General features: G+C 54.9%; 1 protein-coding gene across 1 annotated transcript in view; it reads left to right on the top strand.

The window, feature by feature from the left end:
- The window catches only part of CCDC33 (coiled-coil domain containing 33), a 42,099-nt gene that overhangs the window by 6,632 nt on the left and 12,087 nt on the right, over positions 1 to 23,380 (top strand). The window contains exons 3-10 of the mRNA XM_027889928.1: positions 8,333 to 8,391; positions 10,570 to 10,694; positions 12,314 to 12,423; positions 13,142 to 13,243; positions 13,386 to 13,477; positions 13,618 to 13,738; positions 17,163 to 17,292; positions 17,380 to 17,520. Coding sequence (XP_027745729.1) covers positions 8,333 to 8,391; positions 10,570 to 10,694; positions 12,314 to 12,423; positions 13,142 to 13,243; positions 13,386 to 13,477; positions 13,618 to 13,738; positions 17,163 to 17,292; positions 17,380 to 17,520 — 880 coding nt within the window. The remainder of the gene's footprint in view (positions 1 to 8,332; positions 8,392 to 10,569; positions 10,695 to 12,313; positions 12,424 to 13,141; positions 13,244 to 13,385; positions 13,478 to 13,617; positions 13,739 to 17,162; positions 17,293 to 17,379; positions 17,521 to 23,380) is intronic.

Here is a 23,380-nt window from a genome sequence, read left to right as displayed (position 1 = left end):
CTTTGCTGACAGGGCTCACCCCGGGACACGGCTGAGATGAATAATGCCGCTCCGGCGAGCAATTTGTAGGGCTTTGAAGAGCTGTCAGCCCAGGGAGGAGTGTGCCTTGATGGGTTCACTGGGGGCTTCGCCTCTCAGCATTCCTTGATCGTCCAGCTCCGTGCTGCAGGGAGCCGGGAGCCAAAGGGGACCTGAGGCAAACGGCTCTGAGGGGCTTCTTTCATGGCTCTGGTTTAAAGATGATGATTTAGAGTGTGAAAACACATGTTGCTGGTGATGTATGGCAAGGAAATCATATTCCTGGTCACAACACTGGGGAGCTGCAGCTGCCCAGCTCGATCCAAAATTCCCCGCATGCTTCTCCCTGCCCAGGTGGAGAACTGGTGGGAAATGGGCCAGCAAAGAGTGGCAATTCACATTTTCTTAGCTAAAATGGAGAAGAAGAAGAAAAAAAATTCCTCTCAGATGGCGAAGATGGATCCTCAGGAGGTTTTCCAAGCTGCTTTGTGATTTGCCCGTCTGTAAAACACAAACTCTGGCTGCTCCGAGGAGCTGAAGGCTGTTGGCTCTAATTCCTGCAATTTCAGTCATCATGTCCCTTTAAGTGTCAGATAACTGCCTTGACGAGGAAAGCAAATGGGGTTAAAAAGAGAAAATTGCTCCTTTTTAAAAGGTGGGGGGAGGGAATTGCGCTAGTGCCACCGATAAATATAGAAAGTGTAAAACTCTCCTAATGGAGCAGCCGAGGCGGTGCTGGGCTGCCGGCCCAGCTCATTATTTGACAGGTGAATTGGGAGTTTTCCACGTAAATGGAAGGAAAATGAATTTGGCAATTTTTAGCCAAGAGGGATTCCCAGCCTGCAGCCACGGAGCTCCCCGGGGAAATTGTCTTGGAGTTGACATCCGAAGGGGAAGAGCATCCTTCCTCCCGGTGCCCCGAAACAGCTCTGTGATCTCTAACGAGCTCCCGCAGGGTCCCCTCAAGGAAACAAGTTGCTTAAAAATTATAATAATAAGCTGAATATATCAAGCTCAGCCTGAATCCAAGGGAAAAACCTCCCTGTGGCTGACTGGGAAATGGGAGCAGAGCAGGGATGGGGGTTACTGGAGCAGCGGGAAGGGAGGAGGCTGGCAGGACAAAATGATGAATAAAACAGCGTTTACTCGTCTTTCTCTCACTTTTGTTTTGCTAGGGATCTACTAGAGGGCTTTAAAGTGGGGTTTTCCTTGGGAGGTGGTTTGAACCTGCTGCGAAGGTGTTGGGAAATACCCCTTTGGAATACAATTGGGTTTGCTTCAAACCCGAGCTGGCGCTGTCAGAGGAGATGGAGTTTTCCAGCCATATGGATATTTGTCTTGTTTGGAGCTGCGCTTGTCAGTCTGGTGCCTTTGCAGGGGGGAGGATCTGCTTGTGGACTCCTAGAAATGGAAACCATGTGTGCACTGACTCCTTTATTTGGGAAGCTGATGGCTGTTCCTTGCCTTGCACATCCCCATCCGTGGTGTTCTAGAGGTTATTTTTCAAGGATGAGGGCTTCTCTGGCTAATTATAGGTGTCATTACAGGGGGCTATGTTCTCCTCCCATCCCATGCCAAGCAGCTCCAAGGCACCTAGGAGCAAAACCTCAGCAATGTCTGAGCAAACAGGGAGAAAGCATTCATGCCTGGACACAGGGGGATATCCCCTTCCTATGCTGCATCAACAAACCACAGAAATTCTTCCCTGAGGAAGAGGGAGGCCCTGGCAAAGGTTGCCCAGAGAAGCTGTGGCTGCCCCATCCCTGGAAGTGTCCAAGACCAGGTTGGACGGGGCTTGGAGCAGCCTGGGATAGTGGAAGGTGTCCTGCCCATGGCAGGGGAGTGGAACAAGATAGGCTTTAAGATCCCTTCCGAGTCACCATATCAAGAAGATTTGATGATGATCCCAGGGAGATCAGGGCCTTCATCCTGCAAAAGCCCTTTGCTTTGAAGGGGCAGCATCTTGCTTCCACCACATCTGTGCTGGAAGGACCATGGTGCTGGGGATGCCCATCGGTGCAGCTCCACGCTCCCCTCCCAGGGGCGGGAGCAGGGGTCGGAGGAAGAGGAGTGCTGATACTGTTTTAATCTTCCTTTTAACTGTAATTGTGTTTGGCCGGCTCCCCCGAGCTCGTTCCGGGAGATGCATTTTTCCCAGCTAGATTGCTTTCCTTGTTTTGCTCGCTGGAGACAGGCCGGGGCCTGTGTCGTGCCAGCTCTGCATTAATAGAGCCTCAAATGAGATTTCACAGCCTCAAATCTGATTAGCGCCGAGGCTCCGGTTGCTTCCAAGAGTGAGGTAGACAGATGAGGAGCCACGATGCTCGGGAGGGGGTGCAAATCCGTACAGATATGGGGTGCCACGCTCTACCCTAACACCCTAGGGACTGACATAGAGCCTGGGGGCAAGGGGGCAGCTGAGGTGCAACGCATCTCCCACCCCCAGAAATCCGTGAATTCAGGATGCTGGGAGAGGGCTGGTCTAGGTGAAGCATCCACTCACCCACCAGCCCCCAAGACCCTCCTGTAAACCCATGCTTCACCCCATTTTGGTGCCTGGTGAAGTCTAAAATCCCTCACCCCATCCTGGTTTCCCTGTGCCTGGAGGTGTGTGCCATGATGGAGCCGACTGGCTGTTAGCTGGCTGCTCGCCCCACTATTGAGAGATACTCTCTGGTGTCCCAGGGGCTCTTGGTGTGTTCTGATATCCCAGAGCCCTGAGCTCCAGCTGAGAGGTGGCTAGATCTGCTGGGATTTCCCAAGGAACACCTGGGAATACAGCATCTTCAAGCTGTCCATACTCTGGGATGTCCTGCCCCATCTCTGGGACATCCTGGACCATGCTCTGGGTTACCCCAGCCACACTCCAGGATTTCCTGGATCAAGCCTGGGGTGTCCTGGCCATGCTCCAGCCCTTCTTCATCCTCACAGTGGCACAGTGCTGGAGGTGGAACCTGTGGCCTGATCCTGCTGCCTGTTTAAAGCCAAGTGGCACTTTATTTCCCACCCGGGAAGGGAAGCAGCTTGTTGGTGTTTAGCTGCCGTAAGGAGGCTTGAAAGGAGCCTGGGGAGATATCACATAGGAAAACACACCAGCCCCAGTCCATCTTCACTCGTGGAGCCTACTATTATTTTATGGAGTCTCTGGAGGAGGATAAAGCTGACACATTCCCAACAGCTACTCATAAATTGCCAGGAGCAGGGAGGAGCTTGGGGCTGTTCATAATTCCGTGATAGCATTGCTCCCGGTTTTAGCCGAGGCTGGGGGGCTCACTGTAAAGGACCACAAGGGTACTGTCCCTTCTGTGGTAGGACAGGGACTGGTGTCTTCTCCTGCAACACCCCGAGGAGCTCTGGGACAGCTGGGATTGGAGTTGAGGAGGTGAACGCTGCAGGTGTACAGCCCCAGGCTCTCCCTCTGAGCTTGTGCTGCCCCACAAAATTGAAATTCAAGGAGAACCCTGACATCATCGACCTTCTTCCAGGGGGAAAACACAGCCATGGTCTCCAGGTGTGGGCAGGAGCCCCTGAGGTGCCATGCCTGGAGGTCCCTGCTGGCTCCCAGCCCGGGCTGTCCTGAACTAAACGCCGGGCTCTTGAGGCTATTTATGTCTTGTCAGCTCGCAGCCAGAAGCAATTTAATCTTGGCTGAGCGCTGCTGAAAAGGAGCTGCTGGGCCCCGGTGCTTCGTTCGAGATGATAAAGAGTTGATAGAAAAACAAATTACGGCGATGGCAGCTCAGACGCCGTTAATCAACCTCCCCGCAACAGCGCGGTGTGAATAATTAATAATCGTCGTTAGGGAGGATTTAAGGGCGGCTCGGGGTGAAGGGGCTGCGTGGGATCAGGGCGGTGGGTTGCGGGAGATGCTCACGATGCTCTGCAAGAGTCGGTGATTCTCCAGAGGTCCTCAAAATGTTCAGAACGTGGTGTTACCAGCTTGGGCGCACTCGAAATGTATTTTATATCTCCACCTCCGCAAGCTACAGGTTGCAAACTCCTGGGAGGAGGGCGCGTGGCTTGGAAGGATGGAGAAGCTTTTCTCCCACTAAGATTTCAAAAACAAGCGTGGGCTCTACCTGGAACTGCAGGGTAGAAATACTTCTTCCTTTTGGGAAGAAACACTGAATCTCCTCCTGGCTTTGAATAGTGACTGGGGGTTGTTTTTTTTGGTAGTTAATCACAGGCTTGCTGAGGGGTTGAGGTACTGGTTGCCTGCGAAGCCTGGCATTGTTCACACCTGCTATTTTTAAAATGGTTCGTTCTCCTGCTGAGCTTTATTTTGCTTAACCACTTGTGAATTTTCTAGTAAAACCCTCGCTAATTACCCTGCTGTCACTGTTGCTGATGGTAAAACCAAGGGAGATGTAAATACAGTGGTGGGAATGAAGATGTGCACTAAGAAACCTGCTTCTGTTACCTGCAACGTGAAAGAAAATGAGAATATAAGAAAATGTCCAAAATAATGATCTGGAACAGTAAATAAGGATGGGGGGGGGGGATGGGATGCTGACCCAGCATCACAGCTTAGGTCCAGGGCTCCCTCCCCAGAGCAGGGCTCCATCAGCGAGCTCCAAGGTGTCTGTGCAATTAAAGCAAGGTTGTTTCTGGGCTCTGCCAGCTGGAATTCCTCCAGGTCAGGATTTTAGTGAATATTTGGCCAGGCTGGACGAGGCTTGAAGCAATCTGGTCTAGTGCAAGGTGTCCGTGCCCATGGCAGGGGGTTAGAATGAGATGAGATTTAACATCCCTTCCAACCCAAACCACACTGGGATTCTGTGATATTTGGGATGAAAATGTTCACTGAAATTCCAGAACTGGAGCCTGAACAGATGCTCTCTTGACAGGATAGAGGAGTCTCCAGGGAGAGCATCCCTGCCTGCATGCCTGTGCCTGCTTCCTGCCTGCAAATCTGGCACCATGGCCCCTGCAAAACCCCCAACCATCCCTGCCCTCTCTCAGTGATGGATTGGAATCCATTCCCTACTCTGCTCTGCAGGTCAGGGAATCCTCCCCCACTTAGTGTTTCCTCTCCTTCGGTGCCCCTTTCTGGCTGTCACCAACACCAAGGTTGGCCCAGCCCCAAGCTCCAACTGGGTTCTGAGCTGACAGAAAAAAAAGAAAAGAAAAAAAAAGGAGGGGGAGAAAAACTGATTTACATATTTTTCCAGACTGCTGGTGATCAGAGCACCCAGATTTCCGTGCTGCAAGTGATCCCCAGCTTCGGGCTGGGCTTGTTACCCCTCCTGGTGGTGGGTCGCCAAGCCCACCACTGCTGCCACGGGGCAGCCTCGGGAGAGACAAGGGAGAGACAAGGGAGTGGGTTTAGGACAAAGCAGTGCCTCATTACTGAGTTTGGAGGCACAGCCACGCGTCGGAGGGGATTTGCAGGCAGCGGCTTTGAGGAGCCCGCGGGCTGCTCGCCGGGCTGGAGCTTTTGCTTCAACCCCAGGAGGCCCAAAGATGCACGAAAGGTTTGGATTTCAGGGCCTGAAGTGGGGCAGAGTGTGTTTTAACTCCTTGTGTCCCCAGAAACGTGAGATCTTAGATGGATTAACGCCGTGTGCTGCCTGAGACGGTGGCACTGTGGGACGCAGGGGGTGGGGGACGGCACCGTCTCTCACTTGGCCGGGGTGTGATGGGAGCAGGAATGGGATGCGTGAGGAGCAGCTTGTGGCTCTGCTGCTCCTTATCACATCAGCTGGTGGGAATTAATGAGCTGGGGTGGGGGGAGCCACTGCACTCTCACTCTTCCCCCCCAGATTGGGCTGAGATCCCAATCCTGGTAGAGTCCTTATAAATTGCTGAGATGCCTGGGCTGGTGACAAGGGAGAGCAGGGGGATGACAGGAGGTGTGTGGGGTGGGGTTGTTGGGAGGTAAGAGGGACATGGAGGACATAGAGGTGTCTTAGATGGTTAATCCCTCTTTTGGTGACCTGGCCTGGGGTCTGTGAACCCGAGCGAAGCTGTCCCCCGTGGCACCATGCTGGGCAGGGATGCTGGGATGGTTTCACCCTGTGCAGGATCCTCTGGTGCTGCTGGGTGTCCTCCCAGAGAGCCTGGCACCACTGTGGCACTGCTGTGACATGGTGGCATCTGTGGTGTGGGGGGACACACTGGGGACAGGGAAGAGGCAGCTGTGATGGGGATGTGGGGGGGACACTAAATCCCCGGATTGGTCTCCCTCATCTGGGACCAGTTTGGGATGTGGGGGTGTGCTGGGATGAAATCTCTTCCATCTGGGCTCTCAGCACTGAGCTGGGCCATGGGGACGAGGTGGGGTGACAGGGACATGGCTGCAGCCCTTCCCACCTTCCCTCCCATCCTCACTCGCTCCCAGCAGGTATCTGAGTCCCCCGCTGTGACAGAGGGTCCCAGGCACACATCTGTGTCTAGTGGGGGACACGTGGCCCCCGTGGGGAAGGAAACCATCACCATCACCCTCCACGGAGCCAGCAACCTGCCAGCCACACGAGAGGGTCAGGTGCCGTGGCCGTACGTTGTTGTGTGAGTATCCAGCACCGGCCAAGGGGGAACAACAGGGGTCATGGGGACACAGAGAAAGGGTTTGGGAGCTGCCACCCTCTTCATGAGCCCTAGGGAGGGGGGAAACCTCTCTGGCATCACCTCTGTGAGATGCAGGGAGACAAACCAGGACTCCTTGCTGCGGTGGGGGAAGGCAGGCACAAGGCACTCGGGCTTGCTGGGGTGTCAGGAAGAAAGCGTTCCTAATATTGAAAGTATAAAATGATGTCAAAGAATCCACAGGGTAATGCTGCCTGGGTTTGGGAATGATATCACAATAAATAAAATAGTGTTTTAATAAATAAAACAGGATGTTGGGTAAGGAGGACTTGGCTCCTCGTGCATTATGCATGTGCCAGGGGACTCAATTAGCCGGTCAGGCTTTGGTCTGTGGTAAGAGGGAGGCCGCCCTGCTCAGCACCACCATCCCAGAGGCAGAGGGGCTTCTCTTCCCTGAAAAAGAGGGGAGAAAGCAGCTGTCAGTGCCTTCAGAGCATCATCTGGCTGCCGAGCTTGGTTTTTGCAGGGCATCTCCCCAGGGCAGTGCCGGGCAGGCTGGTACCCAAGTGCATCCATCAGTGCCAAGGGAACAAGGCTGCAGGGTTGGGGCTCATCCACTGGGAACAATCAGCAGCCAGGACTGTGAAAGCCTGGAAACATCTCGTGTCAAGCAAACTGTTGCTTGCTGGGTGTTTTCCAGAGTAGAAACCCTGTTCTCTGTGGTGAACGGGGTCCCAGGGTCTGTCACTGGGACAGAGTTGCCCAGTGCCAGCCCCATCAGGCATCCCAGGCACTCCCTGGGCAGGGGGGATGCGGGACTCCATCATCAGGATTTTGGCAGCTGGGACTGGCTGTCATGTGAGCCGGGAGCCTCCACTGCCAGCCCTCTATCACCCCATCCCCTCTTCCCCAACCCCCCCACGCCAAGGACCTGCTCTCTGCCCCGACAGCCTGAGTAACTCTGCGGCAGGAGTTGTCTCTATTTCCATAAACCAATTATACCCAGATGATCTCCGGAGATTTAAACATCAATATCCTAAATGATAGCACGAGGGTGGCGTGTGATTGTTGCATCTCTCTTTACATTCTGGTGCTGCTCCATCACCGCATTGCCATGGTAACAGGAGAGTGATGGAAGGGAGAGGAGGGGGGTATTAGGGATGCAGGACACATGAGGGGCCTTTTAGTAACCATAGTGAGGGAGCCAAGGCAGAAGGGAATCACTGATTGTTTTTCAGGGCACTTGCTTTTTAAGGAGAGTAGCATGTTGCAGTTAAAAGGTGGGGTTTTATGGAGGGGAGGGAGAAGTGGGAAAGGGATGTGCTGGTGGCGGGTCTGGTGGCATCCAATCCTCCCAGTACAGCCGGGTGGTAACCAGTGGAGCCATCCCAAGCTCAAAGCGCCGGCACACAGAGCATCACCCCACAGAACGATGTGATCCAAGTGGCATGGAAGGGAGGGAGGGAGCAGCACCGCTGCCCTCTGTGGCTGTGCCCAGTCGCTTGTGCCTGGACTCAGCATTCCGCAGCGCTCCGCAGTTGTGTGCATCACTTCCAGAGATTTGGGGAGGGACAGGTTTAGCAGAGCGAACCTGAAAGGAGCCTTGAGGAGCAGGAGATTCCAGACAGGGGCTTTGGCTCAACCTGCCCCAGAGAAAGCCTCCTCCTCCGCGGATGCTCTGGGGATCTGACAGCACCTTGGCTCTGCTGCTCACCCTCTGAACACCCAGAAAATCTTCCCTCCCTGCTTTCAGGGGCACCGGTGGGTTTGTTCTGCATCTCCCTTTCAGTCCCTCGTGCTCACAGATAAATTGCTGTCGGACCGGCAGGATGCAGGGATGACCTTGGCGTGCGGGAGCCAGGCGTGTTTGCAATTAACGGCACAAAGCGCCTGGCCCCGGCCGGCTTCTCTCCGCTGAGTACCACGGGCGGGTGAAAGGACCTCCTCGCTCACTCCTTTCTGCTCTTCAGCGCCCAGAGAAGCAACTCAAGGTCGCTGCTGAATGCACCAGCTGCTCCCAGGCTGGGGGAGGGAGGCTCCGCTGTCCCCCTGTCCGTGGGTTCACCTGTGAAGGCAGCGGTCCGGGTCCTGGTGCCACGGGATGATCTCAGAAACGGCGTTCCTGCAAGTAAAACCTTTGGCCCTGGCCAAAATGAAAACGGGGACTCAGCTGATAAACCCAGAGCACGGTGTGGGGTGTGAGATCAAGCGCTCCCTCCTCGCCGCAGCATCCCGGTGGGATGAAGATGGAACATCCCAGGGTTAGAAGGTCGGGAGGAATCTAACAACTGGGATATCAGCCCCGAGAAATAGCTCACCCTGTAGAGATAATAACTTATAACACCGGATAAATAAACATCCTGAAGGCTGGGCATAGCCCTGCCGAGCCCTTTGCTGGGCACCCTGGTGTCACAGCAGCGGGGTGGCTGCGTGCTGCCGTCCCCGAGCACCGCAGCCGAGACGTTGATGGGTAATAACTCCCCGGGGGCGGCCGTCTTTATCTTTTATCTTTATCTTTTATCGCAGCGGTGGGCGGATGGTGCATCCCCGCACGCACGGCAGAGCCAAGTGCCTGCCCCGGAGCCGACAGGGAGGGATGCAGAGCATCGGAAGAGCAGCTCTTGGTGCATCCCAGCCATGTCCTGCCCTGAGGTGTGCGACCTCATGTCTGCAGACCCCGCTCCTGCCCCTCCAGTGCGTCTGGAGCTCGCTGGGGGGAGGAGAAAACATGAAACCCTCTGTGCTCTCCACCGTTCCCGCTGCCCCCGGCCTATTCATTTGGTTTTTGAAGCACACCCCTGTGCTTTGCACAATTGTGGGCTGTTTTCCTCCCCCTCCCCACTTCACAGCTCTTTTTGAATGCTCTCCCGTCCTTAGGCAAGTCTATAATGAAGGGGGGCCAGTTCTCACCCTGCTGCTCGTCCTCCCACCCGCCCCTCCCCAGCCAAGGTTTGGCTTCATTCGGACTCCGAGCACGTTGCTGGGAGAGCAATCCCCCACAGAGCTCATTACTGGAGAGCCAAGTTTTTTCCGGCCCCTCCTCAACAGTGCCAGCCTGATGGCAATTCCCACCTCCCAAAGCTGGCCAGCTCCATCCCTGTGGGGTGCAGATGGGCTTTGCTGGTGGGGAACGGGGACACGTGGGAGATGAGAAACGAGCACGGGATGTGGATGCAGAGCATGGCTGAGGGCCCGCTAGACCAGTCTCTTCAGCAAGGAGAGGGAATGGAGGTCTTGCCACCATCCTCCCATCCATCTGGGATGAACCTGCTCGGTCCCACCAGGAGCTGCAGGAAGAGCTTTCCTTGGAGGAGCCAGCACCAGACACTTCATCACCTTAATATCCAGAGCAGCCCGTTCAGAGGGCTGGGATGTCTGTGTCACAATGGGATGTCACCATCCCCTCTCACCCCATGGGTGGGGATGCAGGGACTTGAGGTCACCACGTCGCCAGGCAGTGGGACACCAAGTGTCTCACTGGGGCAGTGGAGACCCTCCAAAAGATCTTCCAGCCCCACTAAAAGTGTGTGGGGGATTGTTATAATTATCCAAGCTAATGAGTAATTGATGATTAATTGATAAAAGTGGGAGGAACAACCCCAAAACATCCCTGATGGTGACACCAGCACAGATGAAGAATTACCCAGGTCTGTAGCAGTGAACACAACCATAATTACTGCTCAGCATTGTTATGTGCCGAGCCTAATGATGACAGTCGTTAACATTCAATCTTCTCTCTCTTTTCCCAGCAGCATCCTCCCTGTCCCTTCATCAATACTGTGGATAATTAGCCTCCGAGGTCTGAAATAGCCTTTCGGACAAAAGGGGCTGCAAACCCCATCACCTGGGGGCTCGGCAGGATCCAGGAGTAAAAGCGGCACAGAATCCCGGGCAAAGCCCCCCCCGAGCCGGGGCAGAGCTTTGCTGAGGGCTGGATGCTGCACCGAGCAGGGCAGGTGCTCATCCCTCTCCCAGGTTCCTGCTGCCGCCGCATTCCCCGCCTGTTTTCCTCCTTTTTCCTCACAGTAAGACCAGTGGAGGGGCTGAGCAGAAGCCGGAGGCGTCCCGTGCATCCTCAGCGCCCACCCACGCACCCACCTGGGAGGAGGAGGTGATGGTGGAAATGGATGCCGAGGATGCAGCCTGGGCAGGTGAGGGCATTGGAGGACCATGGGGACAGGGATGCTGGGGACCAGGACATGGGACTCATTCCTCAAAGGGTTAATTGGGGGATATCAGGGAGTCCAGGCTCCGCAGGACCCCAGGCGGAGGGAATGAGCCATATCTTGAGCTCATGGCTGTGGTGCCTGCAGGATAGGACTGGGAGGGACATGCCCAGAGTGGAACAAGTCATAACACTCTGGGCAGCCTCCAAAGTATCCAACGGGAATCAGCATCAGAGGGGAAACACCCCAAATCTTTCCCCACTGCCATCCCTCACCTTGTATCATTTGGAGCCACATCCTGATGCTGTTACTCCCCACGCAGGGCTGCCAAATCTGTAACTGTGATAAAACTCATGGAATTAGGGGCCAGGATTTGATTATAAAATCAGCTCCTTACAAAACAAACCCTGGGAACCAATCTTCACGTCGTGCCTAATCCCTTTGGGCCCTGACCTCAACAAAATTGAGGAGATTTTGATGTACTTTTTGCCCCGTGCGGGATCATGAGAAATTCAGGGAGACCTGATGGGGCCTCTGAGTCTGCTCCTCCACCTCCCAGCACCTCCCAGATGTTTGGCCATGTTCATCCCCCAGATGTTCATCCTAGAGCTGACATCCCCAGGTGCAGCTCGCAGCTTTTCTTCCCCAGCAATACAGTTTCCATCCTTTTATTTCCCAGAAATCCAAGTGTGATCCATCATTGGTGATGACAGGCAGAAAAGCCACTTGTGTCTCGCTCAACCCCAGAACATTTTCTCCGGTGCTTCTTCCACGAGGAGCCGGGAGAAAAGGAAAATTTCCATATAAATGGAGCACTTGCTGTAAAGCACAAGCTCAGGAAAGCGTGGACCTTGCCACCTTCATCTTCGTTTTGGGGACGGGCACAACCTGTGGCGTTCCCAGGTTGGCCAAGCAGGAGTTAAGGCGGGTGCCTCGGCACAGTCATTAAGCTGGGGGAAGGGAGGCCCAACTCTTGATGGCAGCATAAAGAGAGGGCGGTTTTCCCTTCCATCAACTCCTTTTTTCTTTTTTTTTTTCTTTTCTTTTTTCCCCATAAAAGGCTCCTACTCCGGCTTGTCAAATAAATTGCAGCTTTGCTCTAATTTAAGGGAAGAACTGGGGGTGCCAGAATCCGTGGGGTGATGCTGCCGTGCCAGGGGGCAGATGGGGACTAGACATCACTGAGAGGACTGATTTCAGGGTGGACCCTAGGGCAGGGAGGGCTCAGGGCAGGATGGAACCCTGGAAGCTGAGGAGGGAGGGCTGGAGGCAGGGAGGTGGATTAGATGGATCAGTAGGAAATCCTGGATTCTTAGATGGGAATCTGAGCTGTGTTGGTGCCAGCTTTGCTCTCCTGGAATTGCCTGGGACCTGTTCTTCACGGCTCCCTGGGATGCACATGTGTGTGTTTATTATCCCAGTCTGGGTGTAAAGCCGCTCCTGTCCACTCCACCCTGGCCTTGTGAGGGGAAGGGCCTGCTGAAAATTAACCTGTCCATAGTCTCTGTCCCTTCTTCACCCGGATCTTTCCCCAAAACTCTCCCCCAAACCCCTTCTCTTTCCCAAACCCTGCTCATCCTGACAGCTGACCCTCTCCCTTCCAGTGCTGACCCTCACTGTGGCAGACAAACCTACTAAGGAGGCACTGGGGACATTCCAGCTGCCAGTCCGGCATCTCCAGCCCTTCCAACCCCACCACTGCAGGCTGGTGCTGGTAGGTACAGCACGAGCCCCTCCGTCCTGCTCCTTATTCCTGCTTACAGTTTGATTTGCACCACCTGCGGCTGGGGGCTGTGGGCAAAGGGAGCCTTGTGTAATGCCATAATACCGGTGGGAAAACCGCATTTGGCAAGTCAGGGAAGGTGCTCAAAGAGGCTTGTGAGCTTCCTGCGAGGGGGGGAACAAGGCAAGCGTTGTGCTGGGCTCAAATGTGGTGGAAAAGTGATGGGATTGCAAGCTGGGAAGTGCTTTCACTCTCAGGATCCTGGGAAGGAGATGCAGGGCGGGACATTCATGAAACACGGGCTGCAGTGCATTAATTCATGCAGGCAGGTACCCAGCCCCAGAGAATCAGCTTCCTGAAACCCTCCACGGGCATTTCTCCAACCCAGGCTTGGCCAGCAGCGCCCTGTGCAGCTGAGGCCTGGTAAACTCACTCCACTGCTCCTCCAAAATCAAACTCCCCTATGCTCAGGCTGGCAGAAACGAGCTTAGAATCATAGCTTACCCTTCCCCACATAGATTGGGAACGATGAAATATTTAAACACAGAAGGATTTATTATATTGATCTTTTCCGGGAAGGCCCAGGGGGCCAGCGAGCTTTAATTACCAGTTGGTGCTTTATTGCCAGCCATGGGCTGTCTGTGCCCAGTGTCTGCATTTTGTGGCCTTGATCTTTCTCCTCCCATGCTTTGCTCCACTCCACACACAGCCAAGGAGGCAGGACTCTGTGGGAGTGGTCCTGCACGTCACCATCACCCGCAGAAAGAGCTTCATCCCTCGCTGTGACGGACTGAGCTACGTGGCCTTGGAGGTGAGAGGTGGCCTTGGGGACAGGAGGTGGCAGGGAGCTGTGCAGGGGCTGGGATGCTGCTGCACCTTGTCTCCTTCTCTGGCAGCTCTTTCCCCTCCCCACATTCTCTGGTCCCCTCACCACGGGCCCTCAACCTCCCAAGGTGCTGCTTCGGGGACTGTCACCCCCCCTGACCTCCCCACCCAGGACCCTCATTGCTGTGGCCAGAGTTGTGACCAATGTCCAGGAGTACAAGTGAGTGATGGTTGGGGATCTGCTGGTGGCACAGAAGGGGACAACCTGAGCATCCCTGGTGCCATCGCGTCCTCCCACGGCGCTTGGTTCGCTGGGGCAGATGTGACCCCACACACTCTAACCTTTCCATCACTCCTCAGGCATCGCATGGAGAAGCATCCCATCCCTCATCCTGGCATCAGCCCCACCACCATTCTGTTCCCAGACCCTCCAGCAGCCGCCTTTAGCATCACCCGAGCCGCCAACCACGGCTGCCCTCAGGTACGAGGCCAAGCAGTGCCCATCCCGCCCGGGTACCAATGAGCACCCCTCCTTCAGCAGGGGAGCCGAGCACCCCACACAGGAAAAGCTTCAGGGGCAAAACGGTGCCTTGAGCGTCAGACACTGATCCTCACATCCAGAAACCCACAGGCAGCTCCTTGTCTGTTCCTTTGTCCTTCGCTTTTTCCCTCTGCTCGGCTCACGCCTCCGGCTCGAGTGCCGCCTCTCGAAGGCAGCGACCTTCTCCTCCCCGGGCCTCAAGTACCGCGACGCACATCTTCAAAATAGCTGTTGCCAGGGAAACATCCCCTTTCCACACACAGCATCGTCACTGGCGAGCGAGGGGAGGGCCCCGCTTTTGTTCCCGAGCCCTGCCAAAAAATTGGCAAGGAGGGAGGGATGCTGGGGCAGGGAGGAGGCGGGATGGAGCAGCCGAGCCAGGAGCCAGCTTGTAGCCTGCCACTCCTCAAAAGCAGAGCTGCTGCATCCTTTCACCTCTGCGAAGTGCCAGCCGAGGGCAGATGTCCGGCTGCACCCAGAGGAGGGATCCAGCTGGCCCCCAACGCCAGCGGAGCACGCGCCTTTCTCTGGCTGGATCCTCTTCCCCCGTGCATGGAATTTTGATCTGCTCGGAGCGAAAACGCCCTGGATCAACACATTCGGGGAGCCCATAAATAAAATATCATGGAGAGGAGGCTGGCCAAATGCCAAGTCACCCGTGAGGCGCTGAATTATCATGAAAATCAATAGTGTGTTTCATTCAGTACAATAATTATTGGTTTATCCCTCCCCCCCTTCCCCTCCCCTCTGCCTTCCTGGGTTCCTCTTGCAGGTGAGAGATGGAGGCAGCACTGGGACCCTCCACTTTGGGTCTGCATCCCTAGCCCCACCATGGCAATGGATTCAGGGTGTGAGTCACCCCCATCAACTCCAGAGCAGATATAGGAAGGAAATCCCTATCTGCTACCCAAGATACTGGATATCTTCCCTCTCCAATCTTTGCAACCCTGAGGCTGCTGTTGCCCAGGGATATTTGTCTCTTATAAAGGCAGCCAAAATGCATTTATTTTTGATTTACAGGGATAACTACAAACACAGCCCCCCATAAAGTTTTGGGATCCATGCGCTGGGTCCAAGCCCCACATCCCTGGTGCTGCTGCCAGCGCCAAGCGGTGGGAGCCCAACATGGGAGGACGAGTGATTAAACCTGGCCATCTGGCCTGTGTGCTGCCTCCTCCTCCTCCTCCTTTTCATCCTCCTCCTTCTCCTCCTTCCCTCCGTGCCCACAGGGCTCAGTCTGCCTTGGCACATTCCCAAGGATGCTCTTCCTGGGGAACTGCGTGACTCCCATCTCCTGCCTCAGTTTCCCTACCTGTAGGATGTGCTTCCCTCACGGAAGGATGAACTCTTAAGGCCTGGGAGGAAATGTTAGGGGAAGGCTGGGGGGAGGAGGAGGAGGAGGAGGAGGAGGGAGCATTGTTGCTCCAGTTCCAGAGGTTAATGGCTTTCCCTGAGTGAACTCCTGGGCGGGCTAATCGGATTCGATAATTCTGCCAGCCCTGTGTGTCCTCTCGCCTGTCGGTTCCCATCAGCGTCTGCAGCCAACAGCACTTGGGTTCACCTTCAGAAGGGCACCCCTCTCACTCCTTTTGGGTTCCCAGGTCACTAGCCCTTCTCTGCCTGGCCAGGGCTCCTGGAGACTTGGTCTTCCTGGCCAGGACTCAGCTGAGACCTGCACAGAGCCACCTGCAAGAGTGTTGGGTGCTCTGCTCTCCTTGGGTGCTCCCATTGGGCCAACATCCTCTTTGTCACCAAAGGGATTGCCACACTGGTGGCAATGGCAAATCCATGGGGCCTCCTACAGGAAGCCACGCTGTGTCTGTCCTCCGAGGCCCAAGCTCAAACCTTTGTGATGTTGGTCCCCTCTAAGACAAAACCTCCTTTGGGGCTATTTTCCTTGGGAATTCTCCAGCTTAAGCTACTTAACTAGAGCTTCTCTCTCTTGTCTGTGGACTGCAGCATCCAGACAGGCATCTATGAGGAGCAGGGACGGCCTCATCCCTTGGGAAGGCAGGAGAGAGGCGGTAGGCTTGGCCACCTCTACCCCTGCTCGTGCCAACGATGCTGCCTTTGAACCAGCCGTTGGGAGAAGAGCTGGGGCAGCCAGAAAGGATGAAGGTGTCTCCTTCCTCCTCCTCCCCATCCCCTTTGTTGTGTTTCTGCAGGTGGCCCTTTGGCAGGGTTGGTTGTTGTGGCAGGATGTCTGTCCAAATCAGTGCATTGGCTCTGACGCCCCGGCACAGAGCATCCATCTGTCCCGCCGAGCCGGTGGGAGACAGCCCAGCCCCAGAAAGCACCCTGCACCCTGCCCCCACCTCTAAAATTGGCAGGGGGGGAAATCAGGAACGTCATCTCCCATCCCTCTCCTGATGAGAGGAGCCATGTGGGCTCAGGACCTCCAACAATTGGGGTCAAATTAGCAATATGCTCCCACATTTGACTTTTCCCTTCCCTGCTGAGGCACCATCTCTGGTACCTTCTACAGGTCGATGCCAGGAAGAGTAACTGGCATTTTGTGGTTTTGAGATTTTCCCCCAAAACTGGGCTCTCTGATGCTGACAAAACAGCCCCGTTTTGGGGGAGGGCCGGAGGGTGCTGAGCTGGATCCGGCTGCTGTGAGCTGCTCCAATCCATGTGCATTTTCCTAAGGACTTCCAGGCACAGCCTGTGCTCCCAGCAAGCTGTGTCCCAGCTAAAAAATCCCCAAGGAGCCCCTGACAAACTCCTGAATGAGAGAGCCAGCCTGGTGCTGAGCCAGCACTAACAGCACTGCCTGATGCAGCCCGCCGTGGAGGATTTTTCAGGCTCTGAAGCATCCCAACCCCACATTCCCCACGCTAACACCTCCCAAGGCTGGATAATGCACCTCTGCGGCTCTCCGAGGTGCATAATGCCCATTAGCATCCCAAAACGTGAGCAGAGGGAGATGCCATGCTCTCCCACCCTCCCCAACAAAGCAGAAATGTGCTGATGCAGAAAAAGCCGATCGGCATCTCATTCCCGCTGGGCGATGCCGGCTGAAGGGATGGAGTAACAGCATTAAAAAGGAGCTGCTGTCAATAAATTCTTGGCGTTGGGGAGTCAGTGTTAAGGTTGACCTTTGTAAAGCTGGCGGGGCTCTCCGGAGGCGAAGCGGAGTGGCTGCCGGTGGGGACAGAGTGATGCCATTTCCAGCGACGGATGGCAGCTCTGGGGATAAACATGCTGCTCCCCACTTTCCCATATCTGGCAGGTGACCTGGAATTCATGTTTGGGAAGGGGTTTTGAGGTGACAGACAGACGCTGAACGCCTGCAAAGCAACCCCTTTCCAAGTGTGAGTGCTGTGTTCCCCCCCCAATATTGAATTTCCTGTTGTCCCTTAAGATATCCCGACCAGCTGGTCCCCAGGAGCAGCCATCCTGGAATGCCTCCTTCCTCTTCCAAGGCCGAGATGCTGCCACCATCTTCTCCGAAGACACCGCTCTGACAATTGAGTTTTATCCATATAAAGCCGGTGAGTCTCGGGCTCCGCCAGGGATGCCACTTTGTCATCCCAGGTTTGGCTGCCGTGCCCTCATCCAGATGTTCTCATCCCTTCCAGTGTGGGATGCTCCAGGCACCCTCATTCCTGTGGGATACTCAGTGCTGCCCCTCACCAGCCGTGTTTTCCAGGAGCTGGCGGCGAGCAGCAGTGGAATGCACGTGGAGGGCCTCGCCGTGGAGGTGAGAAAGGGACCGTGGGGTAACACTGGGCAGGGGGTGGTATCTACAGGTGATGGTGGGATGGTGGGATGATGGGATGGTGGGTTGAAAACCCCACCTCCGTGTCTGGGTGAGCAGCCTGGCAAACAAAACTCCCAAGCATCCCATGGGAAGCCGGGATCTCTGCTCCAAACCACAGCCCCACACCTCTGAACCACACATAGATGATGCCAAAGGCACTGAGAGCTCCAGTGGAAACCCAATTTGCCTCCCCAGGGCACCGACCTCCAAACTACAGCTGGAACCATCCCAACCGTGGGGCTCTGCCTGCAGCTCCTTCAATTTGAGGTGAGATGCTGGGGATGGAAAATCCCAAGGTGAGGAGGGATGGGGATGGGGAGGAGATGGCTCTTTAGAGCTGCCACCCTCTCTCCAAACCTTTCAGCTGGGCTGGATCTGGGTTTCATCCCTTTTGCATGTTGTCCCAAGGCTCTGGATCATGTCATCCGGCAGCTAGAAAAAGCAGCGTCGTTCTTGCCATCACACATCCATCGCTTTCCCAGGGATTTTGTCACGTGCTCGTATTCCTGGGAAATCCTGCCTGGAGACAGGCAGGATATTTGGGAGAGGCTGCTCAACATGTCAGAGTGGAGAAACGCCAGGCTGGTTAACCACGGTGACAAATGTCCAGCTGTCTTCCTTCAGCATTTGTGTTCCCCAGGGATGTCACAGCAGGGAGGGAATGCGGCTGCTTTTCCTGGGGAGGAGAAAACCCCGCCAGCCCTTGGCTCCAGGTCCTTGGGCAGGTTTGGATGCGTCCACGAGCCCAATCGATCTAATTACTGCAGCCACCAGCCTCTGCTCCCATCTGCAAACCAAAAATCCTCTCCGTAAAGTGAATTTGGGTCCGGTCTGGATGCTGCATCCCTGAGGAGCTGCGGCGGGCAGGGGCCGGCTGGTGGGGGGCTTTGGAGTGATTGCCCAGGGGGGTCAGCAAAAAGGGGTCTGCGTGTGATGAATTATTCACATGGGTGTCACTAAGTGCAGAATTAATCCTTTTGCTTCCAGCTGGCTGCTGCACTAAATTATCACTCGCAGTCATGCGGGAAAATGCTGCAGAATTCATTTAGCTGATTATTGTTTTGATCTGGGAGCTGTAATTTTTTTTCTCTCCTCTTCCTCAACCTCTCCCATTCCGCTGCTCGAGCCCTGCCTTCCCTAATGTATGTAAGAGCTGGGAGTGGAAACAAAAAGCGAGAAAGCCAGAGCAAGCCTTGGGCTCTGGATAATTCATCCGGCAGCAGCCCAGGCAGATGGACCTGGAGCGATGCAAATCAGTGAGAGAGTTCCTACCGAGCAGGGTGAGAGCATGTTCTGCTCCTTGTTTCTTGCCTGGAGGTCAGGATTTTCTTAGGAAAATGCTCCAGCTGGCTGGCTGTGATCCTCAGCACCCCAAAACCAGCAGGTAGGGGAGGTGTTGCCTCATCTGCAAGGGCAGAGACTCTCCCTCTTTGGGCAGCCCTGGGCTCCAAGAGATGCTTGAAGACTTGATTTCCAGCCTCTCAGCACATGGATTAGTCTTGAGCTTGGCTTTGGGACAGCAAGAAGGGGTGAAATGGGGTCCAGGTGGCACAGACAGCCATTACAGGACTTGGGTGAACCTGGTTATGCACTGGGCCTTTGTAACGGGAATGTCCCTGTGGTGTGAGGAGCCACAGAATCTCTGCCATGGTATTGCTGTCCATCCTCGGGGTACAAGGAGCTGCAGCATCCCTGTCCATCCTTCTCCATGATTTCTCACCCCACCTCTCTCCCTGCAGCTGATAGCAAAGCAGAACACTCACTGAGCTAGTCTCCTTTCCTTTCTTATTTTTCATTTATCCCAGAGAGCTAAAAGTGGATAACCCAGATTGGTTGGGCTCTTTATAACAAACAGCAGCTAAATAAACCCGAGGTGCCATCTGGTACCCGGCACACTCGGAGCCGGGTGTAAATCCCGGCTGTTCCGTGGCCTCTGTGGGGATTTCACTAACTCCTACCAGGGTTCTAGATGCCCAGAGCTTGGTTTCAGATGCTCACATCAACCCTCTGTGCTGGGAAAGTGTCCTCGGTGACAGGGTTTTCCGGGGATAAGAGGCTGCCTGCAAACTAAACTCATACCCTGTCTCAAAACCCTGCTACACTTGTAAAAGCCTCAGGGAAAGGGTTTAGAGCACCTGCTTTGTTAAAAGCCAAGAACCCCAACACCAGGAATGAGCAAACAGTGGTATTACCCCAGAGAAAGGGCAGTGCTGGGTTGCAGCCTCCTGGTAAAGGCAGTGAGACCCCCAGGTTTGCCCCCACCCAGCCCTGTTTCCCCCCATCTTCATCCCCTTGAGCTCCCCCTCTGGACCCCACAGGAGAACAAAAGACTTTGATCATCTCAGGGAGACAAAAAAATCAAAGACTGCAGCAAAACGCTGGTGCTTCAGCAAATTAACCTTTGGCATTCAAAAAAACACAGGTTTTCCAGGTTTTTTTCCTGGGAGGAAAGCCCGCAGCCAACTTCCTCCACCTTGGCACTGGCTTGGGGCTAAAGGCAGGATTCCTGTTTTCCCTTCACTCCAAATATTCCTTTTTCACCCCGAATTCAGTGTCTTGCCCAAAAGAGATGAGTTTGACCTCACAGTAGCCAGTGGTAAAGCCACATGTAGCATCAGAAGGATAAATTCCCAGGCGACTCTGAGCCTCATCCAAGGGCTGGAAAACACACACTGGAGGCATCTGTATTACTAAGGGATTTATTTATATCCCTGTTTAATAACCAGCCTCGTTTTACGCTTTGTTTTGGCACAACCCCACCTTGCTCATTAATTTGGCACTTGGGACCTTCAGGGTCACCTCAAGCCTCTGCCACCACTTTGCTGAGCGCCTATGGTCATGTCACCCGAGATGGGAGTCTGGGGACATGCAGGCACACGGTGACAGCCTCTGAAAAAAAAAAAAACAGTGAAAAGTTAATGCCAGGGTTTTTTTTGAGGCAAGGGGAAAAAAAAAAAATCAACAGGCTGGCTATTTCACTGCTTAAACAGCTTTAATTTATGTGATTGCTGCTGTTCCAAACTCGGAGCAGATCGGTGCCTGGCGTACATTGTCACAGCGCCGGGGTGTAAATTGTCACCGTGACAGCTTGGCCATCAAACCCCTTTTGGGCTGGCCAAAAGGAAAAGGGTTTACAATTGGCTGTGGAGTAGGGAATCGCCGTGTGTTTCCTGATATTTCAGCCTGGTTTGTACTCCTCGAGCACCGAATTGGGATTTTTCACGCTGGTGAAAACTTTGTTTTGGGGGAATCATAAAGTTGTGGAACGGTTTGGATTGGAAGAGACCTCAAAGATCATCCAGTTCCACCCTGTGCCATCACGGGCAGGGACACCTTCCACTAACCCAGGTTGCTCCAAGCTCTATCAAACATGGCCTTGAACACATCCAGGGATGGGGCAGCCACAGCTTCTCTGGGCAACCTGTGCCAGGGCCTCACCACCCTCACAGGGAAGAATTTCTTCCTGATGTATTTTTTTTCCCTGATAAAAATTATATTCGGCCCTTCCCTGCTGAGCATCCTTTCTCACTGAGCCATTGAGGCCCCCGAGGGCTTCTGGCACAGCCAAACTGCTGTTAGCTGCTGATTGGCACTTGCCAGTCAAACACATCCCCCATTCCTCTCATTGTATGGAGGATTACAAGAGGCGTAATCTCGGCCAGGAAGAGCCAAACCAAGCAGGGAATGTCTTTGTTAAGGGGAATGGGTTGGTTTTCGCCGCCGGTCCCGGGGGAGCGTTCAGGGCAGCGCTAATTGAATTAAGAGCACGTTCGCCCGGGCTCCGACGGGCCATGGTGGCCGCGGCCATCGCTCCGGAGCGGCGGCAGCAGCTGCTCGCCGGCCTCCGTAATTGCAGCCAGAGCCTAAACTGTTGCATTTTGCATGATGCTGCTCCCCCGGGAAGGGGGAGAGTGGTGGGGCGGGGGGCGGCTTCACCCGGCTTTGATGCTGGAGGAGCTCGGCTGAGGTCGGGGCCGGCGGCGGAATGAAAGGCGGCGGCTCGGGGGATGCTGCTGCTGATGGTGTTAATGAGGCAGCGGTGGGGAAGGGCACGGGGCGCCTCCGGACACCTCCTGATGCAGCGGGGGGGAGATGCGCCCGCCCTCGTTATCCGCACTAACGAGGCGAGGCCGGGCGCAGGCACGGAGGAAAACCCAGAGAGGGCCACTTTGCCGTTGCCCATGCCTGTGGCCAATTTGGAGAGGGCATCCAGGCTGATTGCTCAGCCGAGGGAGCCAGGAGAGCAGCTGGAAGGTGGGGAGCGAGGATTTTCTGGGTGGGTGCATGGATGCCATGCCTTGATGCACGAATCCCAGGGCCAAGGCAGGTCCTCATCACCCTGGGAGCCAGGACTGGGCAAAGCTCCCTGTCTGTGACCTTGCCATTCAGGTGGCAGCGAGGAGCTCATGGACTCCATCGTTTATTCCATTAGATCCTGCTTCCCCCTCTAACCGGATTAGAGGGGAGTCTATAAAAGCCAGGCTAGCGGGAGGAGAGCAGGACGCACAGAGCCGGGAGTGGGAAATGAGGGGCAGGGAAATCACATTACTGCTGCCAGCAGCGTCTGGCAGGGCTCTGGCAGGGGTTGCTGGTGTGCCGGAGGGGCCTTATCCGGCAGGCATCAAAGGTGGGGGTGGCAGCAGGTGGCAGAGTGGTTTGGAGCATCCCATTGCACCTGCAGGACCTGGATACCCACCTCCTGCCCACCTGAAGGCTGAGGACACGCATGGAGCTGCTGTTTCCACCACCACAGGCGCAGAATGGCCTCCTCTTCCTTTTCACCTTGTCACCTCAGGGATCCCCTCTCTGCCCAAAGCTCCCCTTGCGACTTCCTTTTGGCCGACCCACAGCTCTTCCCCATCATCCCAGTGGCATTCTGGGGATGTGGATGGGGGGAGAGGGGACATGCAGTGGATGCAGATCAGCCCAGATGCCCCCTCCTCGGCCCTGTCACCACATCCATCCATCCCACAGACCATTGCCTCTCTCTCTCCAGAGACCAGCAGCATTCCTGACCTCGTCAGGCGGCGATGCCCTCCCCAGCCTGGACCCTGCCGCACTCAGCACCCTCGAGAGCAGCAAGGAGCCACAGGCGACCCCCCTGTACCCACTTCATGGCCAGGTAAGAACCCACGAGGGCATCTAGAGATGCTACGCCAGCACCCTGCCCCTGGCATCCAGCCTCCGCCATCCTCATAACGGTGAAAAACCAACAGAAATCCCAATTTTTTAATCTCTCTTCCAATGTATGTGTTGCTGGGAGTGGCTGGTTTTATCTCCAGCCTGGCTGCAGCAGTAATTTCTCGTGTTGTGTGGAGCATCCCTGGGCTGTTTCAGGGTGGCACAGGGTCTGGAGAGGGGACATCATCCCATCACCTTGCTGGGGGCAGTACTTCAATGCACCAGCTTCGATCTAATCGCTCAATCCCAAATTCATTTAGCAAATTCTCTCCTGTTATCACTGCAGTGTGTGGGAGAACCCAGGCACCTCCAGCTCGTACCTTTCGGCTTCAGGAAAAAAAGAAAAGCCAGCTGCTCTCCTCCTCCAGCCCTTTGTACTGACAAATGGAGCCCTTGGATGAATTTAAACCCGGCCCTCGTGGTCCTAATATCTTCCTGTGCTTTAAGCCATCTGGCTTTTAAAATAACAGGTTGTTAAAGCCCAATTCTGCTTATTAAATAGCTGGGAGGGAAGGGGTGGAGGGGGCTCATTCTTTCCAAAGCCCCACTTATTTCCCCATCAGTGGCTTCCCAGACCCCACCTTCAACCTGCGATTTGGGCAGCAAAGCAAGAAGAAAATTAGCAATAAAATAACCAC

This window comes from Empidonax traillii, unplaced genomic scaffold (assembly GCF_003031625.1).
Source record: "Empidonax traillii isolate 1590-97213 ecotype Southwest subspecies unplaced genomic scaffold, ASM303162v1 scaffold12:size2584012, whole genome shotgun sequence".
Classification (NCBI taxonomy): Eukaryota; Metazoa; Chordata; class Aves; order Passeriformes; family Tyrannidae; genus Empidonax; species Empidonax traillii.
Note: the sequence above shows the minus strand (reverse complement) of the source record. Positions and strands in the feature narration are given on the sequence as shown.